This window comes from Ambystoma mexicanum, chromosome 6q (genome assembly GCF_040938575.1).
Source record: "Ambystoma mexicanum isolate Mex_15411 chromosome 6q, UKY_AmexF1_1, whole genome shotgun sequence".
Classification (NCBI taxonomy): Eukaryota; Metazoa; Chordata; class Amphibia; order Caudata; family Ambystomatidae; genus Ambystoma; species Ambystoma mexicanum.
In genome coordinates this window covers 699225225-699247742 of record NC_090937.1, presented here as the reverse complement: position 1 = coordinate 699247742, position 22518 = coordinate 699225225, and the positions used below count along the sequence as shown (strand labels likewise).

Here is a 22518-nt window from a genome sequence, read left to right as displayed (position 1 = left end):
CTAGGGCTAGGCTTGCAGTTTTTAGGGAGGGGAAGGGGTGTGGTTGGGGAAAAGTGGTAGGGGTTTGTGGGCAAGGCGGGGGGTGGATGATTGCGGGGCAGAGGGTGCCTGTTATGATTTTGAGGGGAGCTAGCATGGTTAACATTGGCTGGTCGGTGGTGGGGTTTGGGGGGGGGGGGGGGGGACTGGTTTTAGGGTGGGTTGTTCGCCATCGTGCCCCTCTGGCTTGGTGTTTGGAGAGGTGAATGGCAGGGAATGCGAAAGGGGGAGGAATGATTGTAGCAGGGTGTGGCGGGGGGGGGGGGGGCTGATGTCCACGGTGGTCATATCCGATAAACTCTGGTGGAGTCGGTGTACTCAGGATTAGTACGAGCTTTTAAGTGGAATTTAGGAGGGTTTTCTAATTGTGGTTTTAGATTCAGTGGGGGCACACTTTTAGGCTCACTTCCAAGTTCGATGTGCACAGGGATGATATTAGATTATTAGGTGCACATCTAGGTTTGATTGCACATAGAGGTGATATTAGGCTGTTAGGTACTATTAGGTAGACTTCTAGATTTAACTGTGCACAGAGATTAGGCTAGCTACTATGTACCATTAGGAACACTTCTACATTCAACTGTATACAGAGATGGTATTAGGTTTACCTCTAAATTCAATTTTTGTACGGTGGGATATTTGAGCTATTAGACAACTAGATGCAGTTCTAAATTCAACTTTCACAGTGAGTCTATTGGGCAAATTTTAAATTCACCTTTCACAGAGAGGTTGTTGGGCGCACTGGTAAGTTCAGCTTCTAATGCACTTCTAGATTCAACTATCACAGAGTCTACTGGGCACACTTTAAATTCGACTTTCACAGCAAGGCTATTGGGCACTTCTAAATTAAACTTTGCCCAGGGGTGTTATAGGGCACACTTCTAAATTCAACTTTCCACAGGGGTCTTATAGTTTTTTTCACAGAAAGACTATTGGGCAACACTTTTTAAATTTAACTTTCACAGAGGGGCTATTGGGCACACTTTTAAATTCAACTTCAAATGCACTTAGCAGCATATTCACTTGCCTGCCATATTATCCTCTGACCACTCCCCTGATGTGGTCAGTATCAGAGAGACCTGCCTGCCTAGGTGAACATTCTGGCCCTATAGTGGCCCAAGCTCTTCTAGCTAGCTACATTATTTGTAGGGACTGGGCTTCCTCGCACCCCGGGGGCGGTGTTGCTCTGGTTCCCAAATCTATTGTCTGCTGGTATACTACCATTGGAGCATTCACTCAAAATGGAAGCATTGCTGGTGCATTTCTCAGTTAAGGTCTCCATTTCAGTCTCTTGATTGTGTATAGGCCTCCTCACAACCATCTTCTGTGAAGCCTTTCGTGAACTCGCGGCTCATCTCCAACTTATATTTGGACTGGTAATGATCCTTAGATTGAAATCGCCGACTAATTGGAACTATGATCTCTTCACTATATCTACCTTATTGAATTTGGATCTCCAGCAACTTGTTGCTGGATCAACCCATCATAAAGGGAACACTCAGTCACCAGTCTGGGAGATGAAAAGATCTGGTCCTGTGTACCCGGCACAGGAGCTGGAAAGGTCAGATTGACGTGGATATGAGGCTATAGATCACCAACCCTCAGATCCTGAAATTAAATTGGCATTCGGTGACCACAGCTCAGCTGGTTGGGGAGATTACCACTGGCTACATAGCACTGCAGCTTGTGGACTTCTCTTGCTCTCCTATTCTCCTCCATAGCAGATCGTCTCGCACCCCTCAAATGGTCTGAACAGCGCACCAGTTACTCAGAACCCTGGTAAGACCAAGATATTCAAACACTGAGGCTCAAACGGAGCCAGACAGAAGTGGAGGAAGTCCTACCTTCTGGACGTTCATTGCTACTCCGTTACTACTATGCTACTCCTTCATGCAAATATAGCAAAAATTACTTTTATTCTAAACGTTACATCAGCCCAAAGAATTATTTGAGGTCATGTGCTTTACATCATTGCCCCCCAGCCCCCGCACCTAGCCGAACGGACCAGGATTACCCCTTCCTAAGAGCTGTGCGATTCCACGTCTACCATTTTAAAACACCAAGATCAGGTTCATCCATGATCAAATCACTGATTTGAAGACGGGCAAATATGTTTTCACTCCATCAGTATCTGTCCATAGATTTCGTTCGGCTTCCCCCCCCCCTACTCCTCAGCTATACTATTGGCCACTGCCAAATTAAAATCTGCATCCCCGCTAGATTCCATCCCGCTGGCCATCTGTAAAGATGCTATGCCATATATTGCGCTGTGGGTAGCCGAGGCAGTGACCCACTCTTGGCAAACTTATTCTTTCTGATCTTAAGCACGCATTGGCAATACCTCTTTTAAAGAAACCGTCACCAGATCATTCTGGTCTGTCAAATTTCCAACCCATTTCTCGACTGCCTTCCTTCAAAAAATTGTTAAGAGTCTTTTCACGACTTAGCTTATTTCTAGAATCCTCCCACTTCTTTGACGCCTTTCAATCTGGCTTCAGACACAGCTGTGGCACAGGGTGTCCCGGTATCTGTTGTAAATGACCTAGCACATCTATGATCAGGGTGGAGTGGGGCTGCTGATATTATTAGATTGGTTGGCTGCCTTTGATGCCATCAACCACTCAATCGTGCTTGATCACCGGGCCAGGGATTGCCAGGCAGCTGCTGTGCTGGTTTAAGTCTTTGCTATTGAATGAGGCTTAATCTTTCACTCCTCCCCTGTCCCTCTTTCATGTGGTATTCCACAGGGGTCAGCTTTGTACCCCACTCTATTCACCATATACATCCAACCGTTGGTTGAGCTGGTCCACTCGCACATCCTGGAGCTACTCGTATGACGATACCCAGATAATCTTTCGGCTGGACCATCTTCTCCTGGTCCAGCATCTCAGCTGCAGGGGTGCCTGGCGGCCGTGGGTTGACAACTGGTTGAATCTGAATGCGGAGAAGACCGAGGTTCTGGTGGCGAGCCCCTAACGCCCCCGCCTGCCTGCTACCCCCCCCCCCCTCCATCTGCTCTCTATTGACTCCCTCCTTCTGTCCTCCCTCTCTGGGTTCTTTCCCCAACACCAGTAGAGTGTGAGGGATCTAGTAGGCCTTCATCTTCTCTCCCCTGAGCCAGAAGTAGCATCAGTATGCCAATCAGGGCACTAGAAACTTGCAAGGTGCTACCCTTTCTTCCATCTAGGCTGTACGCTCCTGCAGTAGATTCGCTTAATGCGCCGCCTCCAGCTCCTGCAAATTGTTGCAGCTAGGCTGGCAACGTTGACCTTTTTCTATGAACATTACTCCTGTTCCAAGATTACTGCACTGGCTTTCTGTCATTCAGAGGCCATGTGCATATTACACTGAGCCTTCTATGGCACTGGGCTGGAATATTACCCATATGCGCCAAATCGCCCTCTGCAGTCTCAGGAATTTCTCACCATCCAAGTGCCCCTGGTCCAGCACACCTGTGTGGGCTGTCGTGATTTCTCGTGATTGCCGCTAAACTGTGGAACGTCCTTCCACAGCCACTAAATACCATCTTTCTTTCTGTGGTTTTTTGAAGACCATTTCATTTAGTTAATCTTCCTTGCCAACTAAGTTTGCATGTTGCCACAGCGCCAAGATGCCCTTTGGTGTATGATGCGTTGTACAAAAGCCAATAAGGGGCACAAGTTGGAGACACAAAAGTGGCTGTAGGTGTTGACATGGTCCAGACAGGCGGCGATTCCAATCACTGAAATAGATGCAGTTTGAGGAGACTGCCAGCTAGATAGTACACCTCAATGTGGATGATTACCACTAGTTCTCCCAAGACAACGGACCCTGCCAGTATACGGCGGGCAAGGTGAAGTGGTGAAGATTCTCCCCCCCTGCAATGTAGAGGGCAGCTGATGCCCGCAACAAGTTTCCTGGGCAACATGCTGAAAAATGGCATGGCTTTGATGAATGACAAGCGTCCAGGAGAATGCAAGGAAACTGGTGAAGTTCAACAAAGGCAGCACATAGTTGCAGGACAGGCAAATGGTTAGGCTCACCAGCATTCGGTGGAGGCGGGGGAAGAGGGTGGAGGATGGGGGTGTGTTGGGGGGGGGGGGGGAAAGGTTGCATTCTGAACAAAGGTATTCCCTCGTTACTGGAGAACAAGGTTCGCTGGGGTTTGGCTTTTGCAATGCTGATGTATTGTATCCTCCAGCTCGGTCTTCTCTTCCGATACTTAACTCTTCTGCGCAATTTCCCGAATAGCTCCAGGCCCACCCCCCTTATCCAAAATCCAGATTCAGGGCTGTCCCACCCGACCAATGGAAAGGCTCTGCACAATTCAAACGGTTAGTGGCTGTACAATCATGGACAGCTACATAACTCCACATCTTGCCAGCAATAGACATCCACTGGGAAAATTAATGTGTATTGGGAACAATCAGGCAAAAAAAAAATATAAAAATAAGCACATTCAAAACCCCTTACCTTTTACACCACAAATTGCCATCTCACACTTCAGCAAGCTGAGCTACCCAACCGTCTCCCGAGGCCTTTGGGCTCATCCTGCCACCTCATTGGAAAATACAAAGCCGCCACAGAATCTCTCATTGCATCATAGGTCCTGAGAGTATTCAATGTGTGCGTCTGCTCTAGTCAACCAAAATAACTTGCAGGAACTATAGATAATCTTCGGACCTATAAAATACCAGAGCACCACAAGCTTCAGGACATTTTCCATCGTACCAGACTTCCTTCAAAACCCTGTCCGATTTCCGTCAAGATAGCCCATTAACACAAGCACCTCAAAATTGAAAAGGGCCATTTAATAGTGCAGTGATCACTCCAAACAGTTGGCTTGCAAACAAAACACAGACTTTGTGGAAGGCAGTCGTGAAGGCCACCTCCCATTGCAAGTCTCAATGCAGTCTCACATAGCCCTGAGACCAAGGCAATCTCCATTTAACTTTATATGAAATCACGATCATAACCATTTACCAAACTGATCCGCCATAACTAATTTAGTCTGTGCTGTTCCAGGTGCGGCTATGCCAGTATGCGCAGCTTTGACCATCTACAGTCTCTATTTAGATTACCAGAGCACTAACCTGCACTTGACTGCTTCACTTGTGAAGGCCTAAATTATGTTGCGATGCATTTTCCCTTGCCCGGCTCAAACCATTCTATAGCCCCCTTGCGGTTCCCTGCTCGGGCAAACGCTGACAGTGCTTAAGACCTATCCAGCTTATTGGGGTATGTCATGCTTAATCCTGTCTCTGCAACTACTGCACTTGACTCATCAGCCCATTTTGCATCCGTTACTTAACTGGTCTGTTAACTACTGGATTTGAATTCTTAAGCCCTGTGCTGCAACCCACCAAATCTGACTGGTTATGTGATCAACGTTTAACTATACTAGTCACGATACCATCACTCCCTTTGCCTGATGGGTCCTCTACAACACCACCGTACCCAGACATGGACCAGCAGGAAGTGCCTATCTAAACTTCTGTTGCATATCTGCACACCTGATGTACCCCCCCCCCACCTCCCCAATGAGGCCTGGCTTTACCAAACAGTACACACACAGATTTTATGCTCGTTTGCACAACCGACGTATCCACCCCATACAACGGGGTGATGCTTTACCAGACTCTGTATTCCTACTGATTTTGCCCTCATGTCCATTTGCACATCTGAAGCAGCCCGTTCCATGAGGCTAGACTAACTTTGATGCTTATTACTGCACTCCAACTGTACAATGCACTTGGAGTACTCCACTGCATACCCCCGACACTACTCTCCCGACTACTTATCTAAAGACTGGCTCCAGCGTCCTCTTCGGTCTTTCCTTCAGGCTGCGCCCTCAAAGAACTGAAATACAACAGCCAACGTGACGTGCCCATCTGTATGTCTGTTTTTCAGAGATGAGTTTTAGAGACCACAGACGGAGTAGTTGTACATGCATGTATATTGGAACTCCGAATGTAACAATCTAGTAAAGTCATCCAACAAACCATTTGTCTCTAAATACTACACAAGGTATAAAGCTTGATGTTCCACCCCACTACATGTTGAGTTGCTTCGTAAATACAAAAATCTTGTCTGGCATACAAACAAACATACCCTTTTTTCTTCATAATGGAGCTCAGATTCGTTCACATCTTTACATTGATCGCCTTGGTCACCTGAATCAGCATCTTCCTGTGAAGAGACATTAATGCTTTTATTAACAAAAAGATTCACTTTACTCCTTAAACATGTCTGTTTCCAAGCACTGATAGTGAACCGTTTCAAAAAGGCTTTGAATTTACATAGAAAACATTGAAGGATTGAAAGTAGCCATCAATGTAGTACACGATTGTCGAGCACTGCATTCTGAAGATGGCTGCCACGGAAATTCAAGAGGGGCATGGAAGCAAGTTTCTACTCACTTTCTGTGGAGGCAGAGTTAAGAAGGCAGCTTGGGGGAGGAGATTTGCTGTCAGGAACAGGTAAATGCTGGAATTTAGCGGTCAGGAGGGGTGGGAAGACAGTGATAAGTGGGTGGTAGGAAAAGCTTAACATGCAAGCTGAAACACCAGTGGAATCAGCCCAGCATTCAATGAATTAGTTTGGACGATTCCCCTGAGCCTGTTGAACACTGGTGTGCCCGGCTCTGAAGTAAACATGCACACCCAGTTAAACAGAGGTCACCAGATTGGGGGAATAGAGAAACAGAGGACCCGATTTATCAAATATTTTGCACTTTGCCATTTTTACAGAGGGTTGGAGTGCATGACGAGAAGGTTTTACAACACACCCGTGAGCTAGAGATGGTTCAGCATAACTAACTAAATCACCATTTACAATGAGTTCTAAATGGGCGCAGCCACAGCAGATGTTGAAAAATGTCTGCTAGTCAAGGTAGCAGCTAACAAAAACTTTGACGGAAGATAAAACGTATTTCAAACTCCAATTAGAGCATTTCTAACTGGTTTAGTAAGTCCACCATTTCATATTTCCAATCCACTTACACATGTATGCAACCACCTGTTAGGTGGGAGCAACCAACCAGAAGCAATAGACGGCCGTTTGGCACTGGCACCGATGATCCCATTTAATGCTCCATGGTTAACGTCTTTAAAAAGACGAGAGAAATTACTCAGAAGTCCTGCCTACATTAACATGACTCCATGACAAATTCCCACAAGACCTGGATTCCAGGACTGGCAGGCCCATCTAGATCTCACTCACTGATCACCCAACAGCCTCCTCTACTTGCGGCAGTGGGTGAAAGCTGCCTGGAAGCAAAGTGAGCCAATCAGACCATCAGGACTGAAAACATACCCAAGCAACTCGAATTGCCAGAAGGTACAGGAAAATATTGAAATCCAGTCAACTGAAGAGTGCCATTTGAGGAGCCATTACCACAAACTTACACAAAAAAGTGATCATGCTGGAATTGTTACCACTTGAGCACACCAATTAAATTTGTAGAAAAACTTTGCTGCTGCTTTGCATTTGGCGCTTATGAAGCAGTCGGTTGACTTTGCTCTAGACAGAACCAGAACAAACGTGCTCATAAAAAGGTAATTCGCAGTTTACAAATTGTGTGCTATGAAAGAAACCCCTCCGTTACTGCGCACATAGAATTAGCCTCATGCTCTGCATACAATAACCAGTCACCTAGGCGTAATCGTAAAGGCGATGAACTCCTACAGTACACTGAAGTACAAAGAGCATGAAGCAGACACCACAAATACAGTGAATGCAGCTGGCAGACTTTGTGACCCACATTTGCAGTATTGTAGAGATCAGCAGGAAAGCGCAGGGGACTCCTGGAAGAAAGCCGCAGGTGGGGGCCTCTCTGCCGGGGTTGCTAGGTTCCTGACCTTCAGGGCAGGGATGCCAAGCTTCATGCCAGGAGACACTCCGCATGGTTGGCAGTTCAATAATTAGGTTTCTGGATTTCACATAGGCGGTACAAAAGCAATGGAAGTTGTTTAACGTGGTGAAAGGGGAACAAAGCTAAATCTTAAAAACACGATTTTCTACCCAGCTAGGTTGAAGGTACCGACGCAACACAGATCTGTTTCAAGAGTCCAAAGGCGGCCTGGGACCAAATTGCGGAACTGGAACACCGTCACCAAATCAAGGCCGAGGGATGGCGATTCACAGCAATGGTCGTGGGCATGTATTCAACTGCAAATTAATGTGCCCAGGATGGTACCTAATGGAAGGGTCCTTGTAAACTTGGCACTTTACAAGACTTCACCTGAACCAGGAATGAGTGGATCGAAATGGTTCAGGAGTCCGCATGGCCCTCCACTGCGCTGCATATTGTTAGTTTAATCCTGGTACTCTGTGGTAAATTGGGAAGTGCTCCAGGAGAGGGTGCAGGGTTTGGGGCGTTCCATGCATGCTGTTTCATGTGTTATTTATGTTCTTCTGCTGATGGGGTATGTGGGAGCATGGGTATATATGTGAGGGGGGGGGATTAGATTTTCTATCGGGCTCGAGTTGACCTGTTCGTGGTACAGGCTTCTTCAGACAAAAGCCTAGTCCAGAGTTTTCCCTCTCAACAGCTCACCTTCACCATGAGGCATTGGCTCTGAAGAATGCACCGATTAGGATAGTTCATGGGGGCCAATTGCCTTTCTTTGTGGGATTCGGGAACTGCAGGTGGGTGCTGGGTTAACAGACGTGGAATTAAGAATGCAATTCGGAGCAAGATACTTCGTACTTGGTTCGAAAGAAGGTGGATATAGCCATGCTACAGTAGACACCTTGTGGAGGTTGAATTGCATACGTTGAAAACTAGGTGGAGAGGGCACGTGATAAGTATCTTTTTTTCCTGTTATGCCCGAGGTGTGCTAATCTGTTACGGATTCTGTGCCCTTACAAATTCGGATTGAGCTTGACGGCAGATTTGTAGGATTAATGGTTAGACTGAGAGCCAGTGACACTAATGGGTACCCAGGCACCAAACTCTTAGCAAGGCAAATTTTGGGGCATTAGGGATTTAATATCTCAGCATAGGGAAGACCGGCTACTGTGGCTAGGGGACTTAATTGCATTTTAAATAGGGAGTTGGGTGCATGTCTCCCGTTTAAGATTAAATAAACAGGAGCTAAAACCAGCTCCTGGGTATCCAGCAGTGATCGGGAGCCAACACTGGGGATAAAGGAGCTAGTACATAGAGTTCCACAAATCTTACTTCCACATAAGATGTGTCCCTTATTTTCTCACCCCTTTGGCTTTAAAATGGTGTATAGATGCGTTCTAATAATTTATATATTGTCCCAAATAAAGAGTTAAATTCACATATGTGCGTTTATCGGCATCAGTTCACCTGGGGAGCAAAAAGTAGCTGCTGGTCGCTATTGGAGTCAAGCTAACTAGGCTCTTCTAGGCTACAAACAGGAGCTAAATGGCTTCCCTCAATTTAGAATCCTGTGGGCATCTAAAATTCTAACCCGAAACAGAGTTACTTTTTTATGATGTGTGGAGGTTACAACATGACCTGGGTGGAGCATTGCTATTCCTATTATTCTGAGTTGCACGATTCCTTTTCACGCATGGACTATTCCTGTGTTGAGGAGGTACCTGGTCTTGTCGGAAAAGTGGAATTCCTGAATAAAACCCTAGCTGATCACACCACATTGTTATACGCCATGATACGCTACTGTATTCCCCTGATCCCTGTGTGGAGATTTAATAGCAGTATGTTAGTGGGATTGGCAGTTAAGACCTCCCTGAAGGATGACATCAATTAGTTCCAGATTACAATTGGTGATCCACTGAACATGGGCACACTGAGAGGCACCGAAAGTGTTGTGGAGTTTGCATTTCGGTTAAGGTTGGAGTTTGGAGAGCACATGCAGTTATCCGCCGTGAGGACGGGATGTTGGGACAAAGGAAGGGTAGGGGGTTTAGAGGTGCAGTTCCCCCCCGACCCCCTCTCCACCCCACCCAAGAAAAATACTGCAAGGGAGCTAGATGATGCACATGACAGCTTGCCCAGGTTTGATTATGCTGTATATGTGGACAGACAACATGCAGAGGGGGAGAAGATGGGTATGCTTCTTGCTTGGTTAGGGGGCGGGAGGGGCCAGACAAGCTGGCGAGGGAGGGGAGGCGGTGCGAGATTGCAGATTGTGGGCTGGTAACTGATCAAGAATGAATGTGAGGTTTTCACAAATTCTACAGAGACTTCTGCTACTTGAGAGGTTTGACTGCCCATGCTGTGGCATGGCTAGAGAAAGCAAACCTGGATAACAAAGGCAACGGACAAGCAACATTAATCTCTTGTGCACTGGTTTTATTGCAAGATGTTGAATTGGCAAGGGACAGTCTGGGATTAGGTAAAACCCCTGGGATAGACCGATTCGGACTGTAGTGTTCAGGGCTTACAAGGAACTGCTCACCTGTGAAGTATCCATTGAGGTGCTGAATTTGGCCAGATTCCAGAGTTCTATTTGAGGCTCTAGTGGCGATACTTCTTAAAACCGGGTAGGGTACTCACACACCTTTGTTGATGATTTAAGATATTGGCTGTATGACAAACCAGTAATAGGGGATATAGTGTACCTGGATTAAACATTTATTCCAGGCAGGAGCATCATGCATAACCCGAGGAGGCTTTTTAAAATCCTGGTGTATAGAGGCAAGGCTGAAGAAGTTGCATTGGTCAGCCTCAACAGGGTGATTCTGTAGACTGGAACCCCCACACGAGGGCTCTACAGCCAGGGTTAACGTTAATAAAATGGTGTGTACCCCTTGGCTGCGAGTACGGAAACGCTGCAGTGATGTCCGTTGTCAATGATTTTTACTTTGGACATTGAACCACTAGCAAGGGAGACAGGACGCTGTTGAGCTACATATGGGCGCAATAACCCACTGCATCTCACTGTATGCAAAGGACATATGTGCATGACCCTGAAAGAAATTTAGAAGCAGTGCGTGATTCAGTTGAAGAAAGTTTTGTTCTGTCTGGTTAACTGCACTAAGTCTGCCATCTATACAACACATGAAAACCACCAGCAGGCGCCTCCATTAGTTAAACACCTTGGAATTGAAGTTAGAGCAAACTGGGACTGGGTTAGAATGTAGAACATGGTATGTTTAGCAGGTCAGCAGAATTCTGGGCATCATTTCAACCATCGGTACTGGGACGTGTGGCACTTGCAAATAGGAAGGCGCTTCCAATCTGGACTATTTTTACAGGCGAGGCTGATACCTATACCAAATGAGTACTTTCATAAGCTACATTTGACATTGAGGAAATGGTTATGGAAAGGCGGAAGTTGGAATTGCACACAGACGATGCTGCATTTACTTGTAGGTAGGGGGTCTTGGTGCCCCGGACTTCAAAACATACTATAGGCTGCTAAAATGCAGCATCTAGTGGATTTGTTCCTGCACCCACATAAAGACCCCAACATGATTGAGACTTTGTGCAAACCACTCCAGTTATTCGATCCATTAGGGCAGAGGTATTCAAACTGGTGCACGCCCCAGCCACGGCGGCATCCCTGGAGGGCTGAGAGAGTCCACCATGAAATGTAAAAAAATATATTTTAATAATTTTTATAGATTGAAAGAAACGGGCTGGGGCAGCTTACATGGTCGGGCTGAAGCATGAAACGGTCTAGCACCAATGAAAAAGTCGCCCACAGTTGTAAATGGATATTCATTCCTTTAGTCACAGACTGTTTGAAGCTACCCAAAGGGGTGCTTTGTCTTAAAAGCAAAGTAAATGTGATATTTAAAGTATATTTATTCAGCAACAATGGTCAAAATTACTAACCTGCATAGTGAATAAACTCAAACTGGCCCACATTGGCCAAAAAGGTGTCCCATTTTGACTGGCACACACACTAGCATTTTTGTCACAGGCATTGCCCTATAGTCCAGTTCGAGCCTGGCAGCTCAATAATGGTGAGGGGGCGCCCAGCCAGTGGCCCCCTCACCTATTATGGAGGAGCTAAGGAGTCAGCCCAGAGCAACAATGAGACTCCCCTCAACTGCTTTTTCCAGCTCGGGGAGTGCTCCTGGGCTGGCTGAACTGTCAAAAGGGAAACACTATTTCCCCTTGACAGTTCAGTTCCCCAGCCACACATGCTCACTGAGCCATGCAAGTGCTCGGGAATTTTGTGTTGGGCCCAGGGGACAGGGATGGTATCTTGGCCCCCCAGCACCAATTGCAAACTGTTTGGCCATTTACCCATTTTTTTTTTTAATTATGTGGTATAATGCAACATTTTAACCCATTATTTATTTTTTTTAAATCACGGGCAGAAAGCCCTCCCCACCCCGCCAAATCTCCCTTGATTGGTTCAGGCTCCCTCACTGTGCTCGGTAGCCCTGCCATTTTTGGGGGAAATAGTTATGCCCCTCTACAAAAAAAAAAATTTAAAAAAATTTAAAATACCACTGGCCCTGTGTTGGGAACGGGATGGGGACCCCAGGATTAGGGTCTGGTGACAGGACGCAATATATACTGTCCATTTGGCATTGTTGGGGGGCCCGGCCTGCTCAAACTTTGGTCAGGGGCGCCCAGGCCAAAAAAAGTTTGAAGACCACTTTATTAGGGGGGACAGAAAGTAACTCAAATCCACTCCTTCCCTGGTGGCAGACAACAAGACGTTCAGGTCAGAAGATTGAGTGTCCTTTCTTCCAGACACAAACGTATCTAGCAGTAGACTAGGGCATCTTTTCGGTGGAAAGTATTGCAGGAGTGGAAGAGGGCAAGTGGATTTATATTCAGATGACCGTATCAGCAATTTCAGACTCAACATTCTCGTATTAGACAATTTAGTGGAATATGCCAAATTAATGTGAGGCGTCGGACATTTGTGACAAAGGCTTCCCATGAGACGCAAGATACAAATATTGAATGTTACACTGCAACACATCAGATTTAGGCAGCGGAGATGGGGGTCTAGAAAAGATGGCAGGGTTAAGGTGTGGAATAAATGGGGGCAGGAGGGAGGGGTGACCTAAGAGAATCAATAACTGATGGTGAGTGGGCCATGGGAGAAGTATTGAGGGTGCATTCTACAGGTTCAGGAATAAAGCAATGGCTATTTTACATGGTTAGCTAGTAACACTAGATGGGTCTTGTTCTTCATTCACCTAGATTCGCGCTTGGATACATTCTGCAATCCTCAAAGACCTGGGAGTAACTAGCTGCAATCTGTATCCGTACAGTATAGATACACTGGTTGCACGCACTATGACAGTTTAAAAAAAAAAAAGTCTGGTGCTTGTACATTAGTGGTCGCCTTGCCGCAGGTAACTACTGCCAGTTGTCTGGTTGTGGTGTCTGGGTGGAGCCTTCCATGGGAGATGGGGCAAGCTGTGGGTGGACGTTTTGGAGATGGCTATCCCCTCCCCCATGCTGGTCGTCCAGGCCGAAGAGTCCTGCATGAGTAATCGAGTGAGTGCTTTCTGATCACGAAACTCAGAAAAAACAGGGTGGAAAACAGGTTGCTGGAGGGAAGAGCAAGTTTTAAGGGCCTTCCTGAAGGAGGGATGGTCCTCTTAGAGGCGTAGGTCGAAAGGGAGGGTGTTTCAGAGTGTGGGTGCTTGGACCGAGAAGATGTTCCTCATAGTCTGGGTGAGCTGAAAGGGGGAAATCAGCAGGAGGTGGGCAGAGCCGGATCCAAAGGTTCTGTTGGGACATAACGAGAGAGAGAGTGTTGGAGGATTCAGGGTCTTTCTTGTGAGGGGCACAGTGGGTGAGACTCATGGTTTTGAACTTTGGAAGATGGCAGCCAGTTGGATCTGTTGGAGCTTTGAGCTGGGAGGCAGCAGCGCCCAAGTAGAGGGAGTATGCGTAATCCAGCCTGGAGAGGATGATGGCCAGAACTGCAGAGATTCTGTGAGGGTAGGGGAAGAGACCTGCCTGAGGATACAGAGTGGACAGTGGCAGGATCTGGAGACAACGTTGATGGGTAGAGAGTAAGGTCAGAGCTGAAGGTGCATCCTAGGTGCTTTACTGACGTGGATGATGCAGAAGGGGGGGCCTAGAGATGACTGCCAGGGGGTGGGTTGATGTCTTGTAATAAACCAGGATCTAGGTTTTCCTGGATTGAGTAGGTGGGTTATCATCCAGTCATCGATATCCATTAGGCAGAAGGCAAGGTCAGGGTGCAGGGAGGCCGGGGAGTTGGGAAACTCGATGACCAGAGTGTTGTAGGCTTAGTTGTAGCAGGTGAGGTTGTGGGAGTGGATGAGCCCAGGGAAGGGGCTTAGGTAGAGAGGGGAGAGGGATGCCCCCTGTAAGACCCCCTGAGAGACAAAGTGGGAGGAGAAAAAGGGAAGATGGCGATGAGCGAGTGGTTGGAGAGAAAAGGAGATCCATCCTGAAGCAGAGTCCCTGATGCCTAGGCAGTGGAGTCAGTATACGGGGGTTGCATGGTCAATTGTGTCGAATGCTGCTGAAAGGTGCAGGAGGATGAGGGCAGCACATCCTTCCGAGTCTGCTCTTGTCATCTCATCCCAGATGGAGGATTCAATTTTGTGGAGTGGTCTGAATCCAGATTGGGCAGGGTCGAGACGGCTGTATAAAGGGGGAGTTGGTATTATGCCTAGCGATCTACATTTTGCAATGAAACGGTTGTTGGAGATTGGGCGGTAGTTAAAAAGAAGGGGTCAAGGTCTGATGGGTGGCTGAAGAATGCTGTCACAGAACTAGACGCTGAAACAAACAGCAGGTATATCGTCTTAATGATCTTTGATCCCCGATTAAGGACATGGGCCATTGACGCGAAGATTCTGCATTTGTAAAAACCTTATCAAGGCCTTTCTTTTGTTAATTGCCTATAGAGCCACGCTGGTTTTCTAGATATATGAAATGAGACCGCGTACCCTAAAAGCCAAACTTGAATACTGGAAGTAATTCTTGGAGACCCTCCTGTTATAATTACTTGCACAATGTAACTTGGTTAATGGTGACACAATCACTGTTTTTGCCCCTACAGTAATTTGGACATGTTAGTAGTAGGTTGGGAAGCTTTCTCAAACGAAGCTTCTCTTATTGACAGGGTTCCAGTTTTTTTTTCCCCACATAGAATTAGGGGCACCAGTCGAATCTGCTAAATATACACTAGATCCTTACCAGGTAAATGATTTTAATTCCAATCATAACCGGCAGATAACAGTGTGTTGTATATAGGTATGTAGAAGGCACAATGAAAGTGGAAACGCATGAATCTACTTATTTGATGCGCTGTGTTGGCATGGTCTTCATGAACCTTTCATATCCATGACTAGAGTTCTTTACTCTAAACCTAAAACCTCAATTCTTATGAATGTCAGAAGTCTCCCGTTTTTCCTTTAGGCAGAGGTGCACGGCAAGGATGTCCTCTTTCTCCTCCGCTATTTATTTTAGCCTTTGATTTTTAGAAATTAGACTACATCCTTGTATGCAGGGAATCTCTTTTGGCGATTTTCATGTCAAACTGGCAGCCTATGCTGATGAAATTCTTCTATCCCTTAAGAAACCTGAAAGAATTTGCTTAATATATTCCTATCACATTTCTGATTAGCCTCAGGTTACAAATTGAAATTCTACCTCTGAATGTTTATTGTACCAAACACCATCTTCAGCCTTATGGTACGAGATGGTGTCTCAAAAGCCTCAAATATCTAGGACTGTAAATGTATGCACCTGTGAAGGATATTAAAGAAAATACTAATATTGCATTAACCACAAAATTAAAACGGATAGATTTCTGGTCCCCGTTATATTTACCCTGGTGGGGTAGTCTTCAATCCCTTAAAATGATGATTTCCCCAATCATTTATGTTAGGTGAATTTGTAGAGCGCAGCATATGCCAAAAAGCATCTTGGCACTGGGGGGGTGGGGGGAATCCGTTCAACGGGGAGCCAGTGTGGCTGACGCAGTAGGGGGACCATGTGCGAGCGTGCTGGCGGGCGCAATATCGCGCAAGCAGCAGCATTTGGATCCGATTGAGCAGATAGTGGGGTTGGCCGAGGTACAGTGAGTTACAGTAACCCACTGTACTAAGGACCAATGCTCCAACCACTGGGCATGAAACTGGCCTGGGCTGAAAGGAAGAACCTTTCAGCATGTCCGCAGTTTTAAATGGCCGGCTTTGCAGATGGTGCCCACTTGTTCAGTCATCATCAAAGACGATAACTTAAACACCCAAGTTTCTCACCATAGGAGAGGGAAGGGGCCAAGAAGACGTGGGCCAGAAGTCCGGGGTCCAGTAGTTGAGGATGGTATTTGTCCCTACCACCAATACCTCTGTTTTACTACCATTAAGCTTGAGAGTTGGTAGCCATCCACGCACCTAAATCTTCAAGGCAGTTCCCGAGACGGGCTGCAGTGTCAGGCCGAGAGAGGTCCAGACGTACCAAGATTTGCTCGTCATCAGCATAGGAATAAAAATCGAAAACCGAATGAGAAGGAGCCGAGGCCAAATGTAGATATTAAAGAGGATGGGCGACAGGGCCAAGCTCTGAGGCACTCCACAGAACAGTGCAACTGATTTCGAACAGTAGGGAGGCAGAAAGACCAATTGAGACTGGTCGGTCAGAAAGTCTGAACCAGTTCAGCACCTGGCCCCCTAGGCCCAGGTCAGACAAACGGGATATAAGTATAGAGTGATCAACCGTGTTGAACGCGGTCGAGAGGTCAAGTAGTAGCAAGGCACCCACCCTGCCCTGATTGACTAATCGGGGAAGGTCATCGAATACGGAGTTAAGGACCGATTCGGTGCCTCTCCCAGGACGAAAGCCAGATTGAAAAGTATCAAAGTAACCTGAAGTATATTTCATTCATGCTTTTAAGAAGAGGTTGGTTCATGCCATGCCAAATTTTTGTGGGGGAAAAGGAAAAAAAATTAAATAGTATCTTCCTTAATAGACTAAACTAGAAAGACATTATCTGACTTATGTATTTAATACTAAAAATAGTATAAATGTAAGAATGTTCAATGTATAGCCAAACAGATTAGAATGTATTTCATCTCAACAAAACCTTCCAAGTGTATATCACTGTTCATATGGTTCAATAATCTCATACGGATTAATGGCAAAGTGCGCTGTGAGACCTACAGGCGTGTGGTGCTTTATAAAAATGTGAAATAAATAGTCATTTGTTCGAAAAATTGGATTCTGGAATTAAAGATTTACAACAACTTTTTAATCAAGGGATACAGTTACCTTTCATTGAATGCAGAGAAAAATTCCTCTTTCCCAAGTCTTTTTTTTTTTATCACTGATACTATTAATGGATGCTATAGAGAATTTGCAACCCCAGATGGAATTCTTCAGACTAACTGGTGTGGTCAGACAAAATCATAATTATCAGCTTTCAGCCTCCCTCTTCTATAAAGAACTTATCAATGTCACGAAGGAAAATCCCCAGTGGAAAACACAATGCCAACAAGACTGCCCTCTTTAGAAGACTATGGTTGGTCATCTTTTTGGAAAAAAAAAAAAACATTAACCATAATGGTGTCTGCCAATACTACCCAAACTCACACTTTTTTCCTCACGTAATTTGTATTACCCCTGCTATGCTTTTGAAGTGCAAGTTAACAAATGCTGGAACTGTCATAATGCTGAAGGTTCTTTCAAATATATGTTTTCCGAATGGAAGTTATCGTAAAATTATGAAAAAAAAATGCATGGCGTATCATAAAATGTATCTTTGAAGTAGATTAACCTATTTTAAGATTTTATATCAGGGGAGTGATCTTTTCCAACATCATTTAGACCTACACATGACATTTATTTGATCTTTTTTATTTTGATTGCTGTTCAAGTTATCACAACTGATTGGAAGAAATTTGACGAGATCATAAAATATGGTAGAACTCCATATGCAATATACATAAAATTGAGTGATGAATCGCTTCAACCCCAATACTGCATCACAAATATTAATTGAAATTGAGAAAGTTTTCCGATTTCCCAAAGTCAAAGGATTACACCATTTAATAGGATATCGTTAGTTTGGTTTAATATAGTACCCTTCTATCTTTTCCCTGGGCCCCTGTCCCTTCCCACTACCTTACTCTCTTGTCTGTAATGTAGGTTATGTTTCCCACCTAACCCCACAACTTTATAAAGGCAAGTCTTATTCTTTTCGCTTGGACTCGTACATGGTCCAAATCCAATGCGGCAAACTTATATCAGCAATCTAGGTTCCTAAAATACATGATTATACAAAACGTTTGAGCCTTGTTATTTCACTCTGGACTAGGCTGCATGTGTATTGTTTGACACTTTTAATTAAAAAAAATATGTTTAAAAATAATTTAAAAGCAACAATCCCTAGATCAAAGGAGAGCACTGGGTTTGTCAAGCCAGCACACGGTGTCTGTGTCAAGAGTCAGGCGCCTATATAAGTACGCCTGGGTAGAACCGGATGCAAGTAATAGTTAGGGAGGGGAAGCGAGAAAATGTATAATAAATGGGAGGTGCATGCTAAAAATGATAATTTACCTGTTTGCAAAAGCTGCTGAAAAGTAAGCAAAATAATGTGTTTCCTTGTTTAGGTAATGTTACCACAAGGATTTTCTTTTTATATATTTCAGCAAACCCTAGTCTTGAGAATCTGGGCAAAGTGCTTAAAGACAGACTGTCTTTGGTTCTGCCATGGTCAGGCCTGTGAGCCTTCCATTGTCATGATGAAACCATGCCCAAGAAAACACCATCCAAAAGCACTTCCATTTACTCCGCTAAACTTCGAAAAGGGAAATTCTGTAGATAGAAAGGTGGGGTGGCAGGAAATATGGGCACATTTAACTGTACGTGGGATTTTGACCACTGCTTCCCAGGGAGCAGAAGCCCTGATCCAGGATGACACGACATTACAGAGTCCTGCTAGGATCTTTATATGAAGCATTATAGTGCCGTGTGAGCCAGGAATCCTCTCAGCCTGAGGCTGGGCACTTTTGGAAGTCAATTTACATAATACAAACTTTGACTAGACCACTGAACCTGGTTTGCAGTTACTGTGTTGTGTAATAGAGGGCATGCTTTGTCAAAACAGTGGTGTTGGGTCTGGTCAAATATTAGGTTTTCAGGCCTACCTTCCGTTCCTGTTTTTTTATTTGGTTGTTAAGGGGGTGCCAACTGCTGCCTTAAAGCAAAACGACGAAAGCTTAACATTATTCATTTGTGGCAATTCCCTTTAACCTTAGAGATTCCAGCTCTTTTGCTTGACTTGGGGCTTTTTAATTTTAATTCCCGAGTGAGTGGGACTTTCTCACTCATCTGGTTTTTGTGACTAGGGTTTTTGTGTTTAACTGTTGAATGGAGTCTGGTAAACTTCACAGGCATCTGCTTTTATTGGGACACAGCACCTTTTGTGCAATGCCACTGAGAAGTCCCTTGGACGTCTCTTAATGTTGAACTACATTTTCTTGGGTGAACTACTGTTCCCAAGAATAGTAAAATGACTCCTGTCTTTTCATTTGTGGATCCAGCACGCAACCGCCCTATGTGGAGTGCTGGGGAGGTTACATAATAACTTCTTTATCACATTCTGTTCTACTAACTCACTTGAATGGCTGGTGGCAGTGATTTATTTTTTACTTGCGCCATGTATCTGCAGGCTGAATACTTGCTGCAGTACAGCACCAAAGGGTGACAATTTTCTCAAAATGGCCAGTCTTTTTTCACCATTTGTCCGTTAGTTTCTTCAGGGCTTTTTATTTTATTTTTTAAATATCGGGCTTGGAGTCCGTTGAGTATTTTGCCTTTGGTGGTCTTCAACCCTGAAGCTCGCTGAGGCTCCAGTGTGTCTGGAAGGCCAGGACGTGAAGGATGGTCACAAAACTTACCGGTCCATGGTCTCTATTTGTGTCTGAGTGGAACCAGTTCTGATTGGCCCGCTGGCTGCCCAGCGGGACAGCCACCATGCTGGGTGATTGACAGCCTTGGGCTGTCAATGAATGGACACTTACTTAAAAAGGTGAGGTTTGAGACTAGAGGCAGAGCTGACCACTGGAGGACAACATCCGACAAAGACGTGAAGGGACGCCAGCAGCACCCTCCTGGACTGCGAAGTGCCTGGTGAAGCTCAGCAGCTGTGCCGACCCAGTTTTCGTTTCGACTGGGAAGACCCAGAAGGGACGACTTCCTCCCTTGGGCTGGTGGGAGCAACTAGCCTCCAGACAAGCTTCATTTTGGCGCAACCCCGACTTGCTGTGAATTTCCAAGGCTGCAGAAAACCAATGCCCGGGGACCCCTGGCGATCGAGTGCATGGTCTTCGAATCTGCCCAAAACTTCAAGGGCATCCAGAGGACCCTACAGAAACAGGAAATCTTCCTCCAGAGTCCATGACTGAGGGATCAAGTAACTTCTAACCAAAGCTGTTTGTTCGTCTTTGGCACGGAGGAGAAAAAGGTGCTAAAACCACAAAGAGCAGCTGAATCAAGGAGAATCCATTGCTGCAGTCACTCTCTCGAGTGCTGCCACAGGAGCCCGCCTGAGGTCCTCCATTCTGTTTCGACGACCAAGAACCAGGAACAAGGGTCTGCTACACTGCAACAGGAACGCATCCAGCTAGCACAAATTCTTCAGTTCACAGGTACTGTGGGGCTTGGGGTACAATCAACCTTTTGCAATTTGTGGTGCTTCCTACCTTGGGGAGTGCTATTTTACCCTCTTTAGAGTTGACCTCAACTCACTTGCACTGTCTTTTCAGCTTGTGCTTCTTCAAGGTGGCTCCTCTGGAGCTCATCCAATTTTTTATTTGAACTACTGACTTTGCTAAAACATTTTCTAAGAAGAGAGCATCAGAACTTTGAACTGGCCCATTTACTTTGGCTGTCCTGGCCCCCTTCTGAACCTATTGGCCTTGGCAGTGTGTGTTCCCTTACAAGGTTTAGTTGTTGAACACTTATTGCCGGGATAAAAGACTGCCTACATCCCCCTGGAAGAGTCCAACTGTTTTCTAACTGTTTAACTAAGTACAAAGTATGTTCTAAACATGTCCCTCCTGATAACACTTATGTGATCACCATTGAGTTACATAACACATGAAAAGTTACTCAGCTGCCTTATTGCTCCGGTTACAAATTGAATCCTAACCTTGGGATTGTTACTATTAGTTACTGCTTTTAAAGAATGCTTTAAATAGCTGTGTATAAATATAAACAAATATTTATAATATAACTTAAGAGTGCAAGTTTTTACTTGGATACCTGTATTTACCGATTTCATTGCACAGCTCACATTACCCCACGTAAGATAAACCTGGCTGCTCAGTCACACTACCTTCTTGTGTAGTACAGGCCTATATCAAAAGGTGGGTTACATAATGCCAAGTGAAGTTTTGTGTAGTCCCACACCAGTTGGACTGCATCAATTCTTACCCAAAGCTGATGGCAGGCAGTGGGATTGGTGTAGAGTGGGTTACAGTGACTATTGGTTGCACTTGTGCCCAAATAAACCATCCACAAGGCTAGCTCCAACAAAAAGTAAAGTAAACTTGAAACAAAATGCCAGAAATTGATAATTTTAATGTACAGTCCCTTAATGCACTGACAATGGAACAATTCAAAGATTTATGTAGGAAAAGGGGACAGAGTTTCACGTGAAGAAAAAAAAAATGAGTGGATTACAAGATAGTTAAAATCACCAAAATCGACTGAATACCTCTGTCAACCCTGACACACTTGCGATGCAAATCAGGTGTCCTCCAAATGCTGCCGCTGTTGAGGCAAGGACCCCTTTCTGGGTATGCCTGTATGCAAAAGAATCCAGTCTCCAGTGTGCCTGCGGCTATCCACTCCTCCTACAGGTGCCCTAAAGTGTTACACATAGCAGCTTTCCCATCCAACATCCTGGTTGAGGCCTTTTGGGCCATCTACCACCTCCCAGCACAAGAGCGGTTCTCCACCAGCTAAACTACATGGTTCCCCAGGCACCAGCGCCGCACCTTTCCACCTCGCAGTAATATCAATAAACGGGATCACACCCCCCTCATGTTAATGTTAAAGGACATTTGTACGGCGCACTATCGCCACCGGAGTGGTCCCCTGGCGCTCTGAAAGAGGGAGGGAGAGGTGTGTTAGTGGGTGAAGGCCGGAAAAGTGCAAGATTGCAGTGAGGTGCTGTTGGCAGCCTCAGCCCGGTGGTTCCGTCGGCTGGGCCTGTGGTGTATGCGGCCGGTAGTCGTCGTGTGCTGATGTGCGAGTATGTGTTTTTGTCTTGTTGCAGTGTAGTGAAGTTTGTGCGGTTTGTTGCGCTGGAGGTTTTCGGTTGTGTTTGAGGTGTATGCAGAGAAGGAAATTGTTAGTGGTGTTGGTATCTCTACCCTGGATTGACCAGTTGGGCTCGTGTAATCATACACGACAGGGTGCTTGCGCACCCTGTGCCTCAGAAGGTACGTGACCGTTTTGGATTCGAGGCCCCTTGAGCATTTAGCTGTCCCCTCCGTCAGCGCAAACATGCAATGGCAGTCAACTACACATTGGAAACCAAGATTCCACCCCTCGCTCCAAAAAAGCGTCAATCACAAAATGCAAGTTACCAAAAA

The 22518-nt window shown here is 45.6% G+C and overlaps 1 protein-coding gene across 1 annotated transcript in view; it reads right to left on the bottom strand.

The window, feature by feature from the left end:
* Positions 1-22518, bottom strand: part of SMARCA5 (SNF2 related chromatin remodeling ATPase 5) — a 682605-nt gene that overhangs the window by 658469 nt on the left and 1618 nt on the right. The window contains exon 2 of the mRNA XM_069631209.1: positions 6130-6207. Within this exon, the coding sequence (XP_069487310.1) occupies positions 6130-6207 (78 nt within the window). The remainder of the gene's footprint in view (positions 1-6129; positions 6208-22518) is intronic.